This window comes from Nanorana parkeri, unplaced genomic scaffold, assembly GCF_000935625.1.
Source record: "Nanorana parkeri isolate BGI_ZX_2015 unplaced genomic scaffold, ASM93562v1 scaffold213, whole genome shotgun sequence".
In the NCBI taxonomy this organism is placed as follows: Eukaryota; Metazoa; Chordata; class Amphibia; order Anura; family Dicroglossidae; genus Nanorana; species Nanorana parkeri.
Genome location: NW_017306481.1, coordinates 1,503,621 through 1,511,426, shown reverse-complemented (window position 1 = coordinate 1,511,426; position 7,806 = coordinate 1,503,621). Strand labels below are relative to the sequence as shown.

The 7,806-nt window shown below is 43.6% G+C and overlaps 1 protein-coding gene across 2 annotated transcripts in view; it reads right to left on the bottom strand.

The window, feature by feature from the left end:
* ATP6V0D2 (ATPase H+ transporting V0 subunit d2) overlaps positions 1 to 4,108 on the bottom strand; it is a 32,091-nt gene extending 27,983 nt beyond the window's left edge. For both annotated transcript variants that reach the window (XM_018555765.1, XM_018555764.1), the window contains exon 1: positions 3,879 to 4,108. In XM_018555765.1, the coding sequence (XP_018411267.1) occupies positions 3,879 to 4,005 (127 nt within the window). In that variant the 5' untranslated portion in view covers positions 4,006 to 4,108. The remainder of the gene's footprint in view (positions 1 to 3,878) is intronic.
* Between the last annotated feature and the right edge of the window lie 3,698 nt (positions 4,109 to 7,806).

Sequence of the window (7,806 nt, the reverse complement as noted above, 5' to 3'; positions counted from 1 at the left end):
TCCGGCGGCGCTCGGCGGTGAGAGGGGGAGGGGCTGGATTCCCCTCTCCCTGCTCCTATCTGCCAGCGCTGACTGGCGGAACGGACGGGGCGGGTACAGCTGGCTCTGCCTCTAGATAGGCAGAGCCAGCTGTCACTCATGCAGCTGGGCGGATCCCGCCATCTACGTCGGATCCGCTCCGGCGTCTTAGTATACCGCGAGCTGTAGCTCGCGGTATACTGAGCTTAGGGTAACGGGAGGACGCTAGTTTGTGTCCTCCCGTTACCCTAAGGAGAACTATGGGGAAAAACACTGACCCCATAGTTCTCCTTTAAGTGCTCGTTTTGGTCTAGGGTCTAGAATTAAAAAAAAAATATACATACCTGATCCTCAGTTCTTTGGCGGTGACAGCTCACGTCTATCCCCCTGGCGTCCTCATATCTGATGCAAGTAAATGGACTTGATGATGTCACAGATCCTTAGACCACCAGAGCCTGGGGGAGAAGAGGCTGGGGACCGGTCTAGCAGCTAGACAGGACCGAATTTCAGTGAGTCTATCTTTTTTTTATTTTAGGCCCTAGACAAAAATTAGCACTTAACCCTTGCAGTGCAGCGATAGCTCCACTGGAAAGGTTAATTTTTACATGCCTGGAGTTGTTCTTTAAGTCAGCAATGGTAACCATTATATTTCCTTTGTACCTTTTCTACAATAGCATAAGACAGAAGAAAGCAATGTGTGAGATGATCCATTTCTTTATCAGAATATTACACATTACATACTACATAGTTACATAGTTACATAGTATTTGAGGTTCAAAAAAGACACAGGTCCATCAAGTTGCTGACATTGCCTATTAAAGCTGTGATCTGATAGGTTGCTACAAGTTACAGAACAATTGCTATCCGTATAATAAATCCTCAGGAAGAAGCAATTTTTTTAACTTTCTGAGCTGCAGTTCTAAATAGGTTACATTTCCCTGTCACAGTGTTAGTATTATCTGAGGCTTCTCACACAAAAAGTAATTTGTCCGATCAAAGCATATACTGTGTATATATGTAAATAAGTCCCATAGAACCGACAATATGACAAACCCTTCTCATCAGGGGAAGGTCAGTCAGATGAGAAGGCAAGTCAGGATTTCTTTAGATACTACCACGCCATACTGAACAGTACCAGCATAAACTGCCTGAGTTCAGAAAGATGTTTGTCCTCACACAGGACACGCCGACTGTTGTCAAAACACAGGGAAGGTCACCGTGCAGAGATGCCGGGGAGTAGAGACAGAGCTGATGCACAACGTTCTGTGTCATTAAGCAGGAACATTTATTGGAAAATACAGAAGACCATCCATGCTCTATGCCTGTGTACTGTAGCACTGAATACAAATAAAACACTACAGAGCACAGAGACCATAAGGCCCTGTTCACACGTTGGCAATATGTGAACGCATGTTGGGCATGTTCACGTGAATCTTTTCCGCCGTTCATTTCAATGGGCTGCTCAAAAGCAGCAAAGTAGCTCATGCAATAGATTCTGAAGGGAATTTAACAAAACTGGAGCAGGCAAAATCTGGAACAGCTGTGCACGGCAACCAATCAGCTTCTATCTTTCATTTTAACATCTTCACTGAACAAACTGAAGAGAGAAGCTGATTGGTTGCCATGAGCAACTGCTCACGATTTTGTCTGCTCCAGTTTTGATAAATGCCCCCCTCTGTGTTTAACACATGCCACGTTTGCACGTTCACGCAACATGAAGGTGTGAAGTGCAGGATGATTTCTCAAAAAACTTTATGTAAAAAAAAAAATCACATTTTTATAGAGGGGAGTACTGCAGGTTTATTATATCTATAATACAGATTTGTTACTTCATTTTTATGTATGTAGTGTTCTTTCTTACTGTGCAATATGATTGTTTTCGGTAGTTCATGTCTGCAGTCCTCCTTTAAAACATTTTGATCAGTGTTTACATGTTTACTGTTACTACCTGAGTTTTGTTGTTGTTTTCCTGTTTTTGTAGCCCTATAACTACAGCTCTCTTATTGATGTTTATTAAACAATTGCCTTAAGCTGCCCATACACCTTATGAATATGGGCCGATTTTCATATGCAATCGCGCTTTCGCCCGATATTCGTAAGGTTGATGGGCAGTGTACAACCGCAAATACTGTCGACTTTTGACCAACCAGCAGGTTAAAAAACTTCGGTCGATCGTAGATATTCGCAAGGTTGGTACCGTTTCCGTATGTCAAAATTCGTACGACTTACATTTACACAGTACATTCATACGACTTACACTGCTCATGCGCTGACCAAAATACGTGCGGTCGCTTACTGCAATTCATCCAGGTGTTTTCTTTTAAATACTGCTGATTCAACCTTGCGATAATCTGGGCAGGATGGGGCCGGCATACGAAAATCGTACGACGGTTCGATGATCGGACGAAAAGTTTCGTCTGATGATCGCAAAGTGTGTGGGCAGCTTTAGATGTATCATATGCATCCACTTTAAAGAATGCCTCACCCCCTAAATAAGGTATATTCTCCATCTACAATGGACGTGAAGCAATTAAGTGTCCCTAAAAACTAAGAAAACAAACAAACATCTGACCAAGAGCGTGACAGTTTGCATATTGAGAGGAAATCAACTTTAGGTTCTGTTTTGAATTTGAAATTTGGCTATTATAGCTATTAGTATATTCGGGCATATTTTAAATTCATTATTTCGGATTTGGAAGAACCGACAAATCAACTGATTTTCATTGATTTGCAGGTTCATCCGAATGCACCTTTCTAATATACTCTATGGCGACCGATAAAAGCATGATCCAGACTGTAGATATGATGCTGAAGGAACATCCAGGATGATGGTAGAATAAACTAATTGCTGCCTCCACACACTGGGACCTTTAATAGGTCCGTGTGAAAATGGGCCCTAAAGGGCCATTCATTTGATTGGCACTCCAAACACACCTCCCACCCACAATGTGATGTGATTGATCACGCCGACGATCACATTGTGTAAAAAATGCATTTTATTTTTGTACACCTCTGAACACACCTCTATAATAGCCAAAGTGTCTATGCACATTGAGGCATTTCAATCGGTATTAGTCTAGAGTGGTATTCAAAAACATTCAAAAAAATGCCCAAAACATGCATTTCGAAAGGCATGTACTGGCGTAGCTTACACGCGTACACACGAGTGTACATGCGTAAATTCATTCTAGTAGCTTGAACAAATTATTATTGCAGCCAGTGAAGTGAATTTTCGAGCATGTGCTTCTAAATGCTGTATAAGCAGATGAACGCCAGTATTTTAAGCACCATTAGTCTCAATTCACACTATGATGTGAGAAACATGCGCCAACGTGAACATGCATTTGTGCACGTTCTTTGCTGCACTAGCTGCGCGTCACCCATTGATGTCAATGGGTGTCGCATGCATGACAAACTTGGCAAAGTAGCTCATGTAGCATTTTCAGCTGCCAGTGTCTGGCATTTTTTCTGTGCCTTTGTGCGCGTTGTAAGCGCGTCAATGCGCTGGAAAAGAACATGGTTTTACCAGCCGTGTTTTAGGTGCCGTCAACAAGTAATGACACCACAAGTGGGACACATGTTTTGAACGCGTTATGTGAATGTCTGTTAAAGCGTGCACTCTGGCACACGTTCACGCAACACAATGATGTGAGCGGGTACTTATACACGTTTTTCACTTTGGGTCTTTCTGCCAGCTTCTGGCAACAAGATCCAAGGAAAATATGAGTATTTCATTTTTTCCTTGGATCTACATGAGCCCTACGTGTAAATAAATATTGAGCATTGTTCTAAATTTTCTGTACAAAATTTGATAAATAGATACATAAATAAATACATAAAATGGGATGAAAGCTATTTACCCTCCAGGGTTTCACACTGTGCCAAATTGATGTAGTCGGCAACCTTCAGGATTTCCCCTTTAAATCCTCGGACCAATCCCTCCAGGTAGCCACCGTCCACATTGAAATAGCACTCGGAGGCTGGCATGTCTGCTGGGGTCCTTGGCTCCTTCTATTCTGTACTAACTGCTCTATCTCATACACTCTGTCTTCTAACAGGCAATTATTTCCAGCAGGTCACAGGATGGGGAATTTCTGGAGACTGAGTTCCTCTTTCATTGCTTTTTAAACAAATCTCTTTTGTTTATTATGAAAACACCAGTCTCAGAACTGCAAAAAACCTGCTGCGGCTGCTGCAGGGGTGAGAAGTGTTGTATACCCGTTGTATAGATCAGTACTGAAATCTGATATACAATCTCTTCTCAGTTAATGGAATTATTTCCAGAATGGGTCAGGGACTAAGGCTAAGTGCACGCCTAGGCAATTGAGCTGGTGAGCTGTTGTCACATGTTTTTGTTTGCGCAATTTTGCTTTGAATTTCAATGCAAAGAGATGTCTATGGGACCCAAACTGCGCAACAACCTCCCGGAACTAGCTCCTGCACCTTTTTGCGCTGTGATTTCTACCGTGTGACAAAACTGCAAAGGTGTGAACAGCTTCCATAGACTTGAATGCAAATCTCTGTTTTGTGCGATATCGTGCGGATAAATCGCCTTGGTGTCAACCTAGCCTAAAGAAAACTTGTGATAACAGAAAGGCTGCCATTGGGGACCTTTATTTCTGAACATGCTAGTTGTCTGGCGGTCATGCTGATGCTTTGGCCTGAGCACTTTCCAAATCACTGACCCCAAACAAGAATAGAAATGCAGAACTTCACTTGCTGTATGCTTGTCCTGGGTTTGCCACAGTAAAAGACAGACAGGTAACTAGTCTTTTTATTAGGATTTCAATAATGAAGGACACCATGCTTCTTTCTGTACTTTGAAGCCCATCACTACGACTCCCTACTCCTTCCATTCTCTAATTTATTTGGTAAAAAAAAGCCCTCTAAAGCAGTTGTGTATTCTAGGGGTCTTTCTTAGCCTGTCTAGCCATTTTAGCAACCTGGCTGCCCCAACTGCATATACTCTAGACATGTGCACAACAAAAAAATTTGTTTACAGACAAAACAAAATGAAAACGAAAAAAGTTTTCATTCGTTTTGTCAAAGGTAACACATTTTTATGTTGTTTCGGATTCGGAGGCAACAAGCCTCCAAATCTGAAACTGCACACTGAAACCGCAGAATAAGCGACGGCCATTTGGAGTAGATCTTGGTATACACCAAGATGGCAGCACCCGCATGTTTCGAGCGCCGCCATCTTGGTGTACACCAAGATCTACTGCAAAATGACGGCACGCTTGTGCAGAGCGCGCTGGTGGCCGACACACAGTGACGTCACACGCTCCGCCTCCAAGATGGCAGCGGGCATGTGCAGAGCACTCTGGCGGCCAATATGTTCTGAAAACGAATTTATGTATGCCCGAATATCGTTTTAGTATATTCGGGCATATTTTAAATTAATTATTTCGGATTTGGAAGAACTGCCAAATCAACTAATTTTGGTTGATTTGCAGGTACATCCGAATGCACCTTTCTAATATACTCTATGGCGATCGATAAAAGCGAGATCCAGACTGTAGATATGATGCTGAAGGAACTTTATTGTATGACTTCAGGGACTTAGGGCTAGGAACATCCAGGATGATGGTAGAACAAAGTAACTGCTGCCTCCACAGACTAGGACCTTTAAGCCACATGTGGCAATCTGTGTTTAGAGCACCTGGCTAAGCAGTACTTGAATCAGTAGTCACCAATTCATTCAGGAACAGACTCTTAAGTCACAGCAGCGACTCACTTCTCAGGTCCCCCAGGCCTGTTGAAGGTACTCTGTCATCTTCATCTTCAGTATCAGCCACTGGGCCCCTAGACTCAGGCCTCATTGTGAGCACGTGGCTAGTCCCCTAGGCTTCAGGCCTAGCCAAATCAGACAGACCATAGCAGCCTCTCCCCAGGCAAGGCTGGGGTAGAAAAAGACCTTACATGGTCCGTTCTAAATATTTATTTCTTCTCCTAGCATGCACCACTGACCCTCCTAATGATTGGCCGGGGAGACATACATATTCATAACAATCCATTATAGGTTGCTCTGCTCTGTGGCAAGGATACACTCAGCAGTAGGCAGATGCAAATGATAACAGATTGCTTAGGGGAACCCAAATGAGCATAGACTATAGATCAGCATCAGATTGATTACAATCTCACAACAACTAAATTTAGCTAAGCACTCCTGCTTACAGGGTGCTGCGCACAGTACTTTAAAATTCAATTGTACAATAGGGTATTGATATGTCTCTTGCAGAACCAAATCCAGTTTAAATCAATGCCCTAATTAAAGTACATTCTCCACCTCAAATGGCCTCCTGAATGCACCGCACCAAACTTGTTTGAATTGTTAGCAACTATGAGTAATGCCTCCTGTGATATATGATGTTACATATCCAAGGAGGCATTACTACCCTCCCATAAAGTCCATGAACGCATCGCACTCCTGACCGCTTTATCCATATGAATCGGGTGGGTGCAGCGGTAGTCAACGGATAGCAAACGTCATGTATAGAAATAGAGTTAGAGACACCGCCACTCCAGATGCAGATCAAATAGTCTATTTATTGACATAAATGCAGGATATCACACTGGTGCTAATCACACCAGTGTGATATCCTGCATTTACGTCAAAAAATACACGTATTTGATCTGCATGCGGAGTGCCGGTGTCTCTAACTCTATTTATTACTATCCTCCCAGACACGGCACCAGATCTCTGTCTGTGCATGCACGAGATTTGGTGCGGCATCATTGGGGGCCGGCTGCAAGAACCAGGAAGAGAAAGCTGTCTCCCAGTGATGTAACAAAGAAGATGGTGGCATGGGATAGGAAGTATAGCAGGACAATGGTGCAAGAGGACAGGACAACGTAGGATCCACTGGGCATGTATGTATGTTATTACAGCACAAGAAGAGCACAAAAGGTAAATGGGGAAAAGAGTGTACAGTATCTTTCTTTGGGAGGGTGAACTTCCTCTTTAAAGATGAAGTGGAAAAGAATAGGGATGCACCAAAATGAAATTTTTAGACTGAAACCGAAAATAACATTTTTGTCAGGCCGAAAACCAAAAATGACTTTTTTTTTGCAACCTTTTAAAATAGAAAAAGGGATTGAGGACACAGAGTCCTAAATCTCTATTTTTACGGCCCCTGTTATGAATGAACAGGAAGCCTCTATACTTAGGGGTCTATTCACGAAGCTGCTGAAGGATCTAGCCGTAGCTTCAGCTGATCCTTCGGCTAGCTTCGGCCCCAGGACTCCTTCGTTTCAGTAGAACCGAACGTCTGCTGTACGGGCTATTCACTATAGCCCGTATAGCTCCCGAAGTCGGCCGAGCGGCTCAGTCGAGCTGAAGGCATATGCTTTGGCTCGACTGAGCCGAGGTGAAAGCCGAAGCTGGCCGGGCGGCCGGCCATTGGCCAGCCGACAGCCTGCTTCTGCCAGCTGGGCGTAGCCACTTGCAGAGAGATCAGTGTCCCTGGTTACCAGCTAACCAGGAACACTGATCTCCAGACAGCCCAACTCTCCCGGGCGCTCTGGGAGTCTCCTGCTCCCGGCCGCCAAGGAGAGAAACACGGCTTTTTCTTCTTTTTTTTTAATATTCTGACATCAAGCCGTTGGCTGTCGTCAGAATAAAAAATAAAGAAAAAAATTTCACCATAGGAATGCATTGCTAGATTCCTATTGGTTATTTCAATTTGCAATAGCCAATAGCAAACTAGCTATTGCACCCGCCCACTGCTGCTGTCAATCAGCAGAGGGGACCTGCAGTTCTCCATCAGGTCCCCACTAGTGATTGAC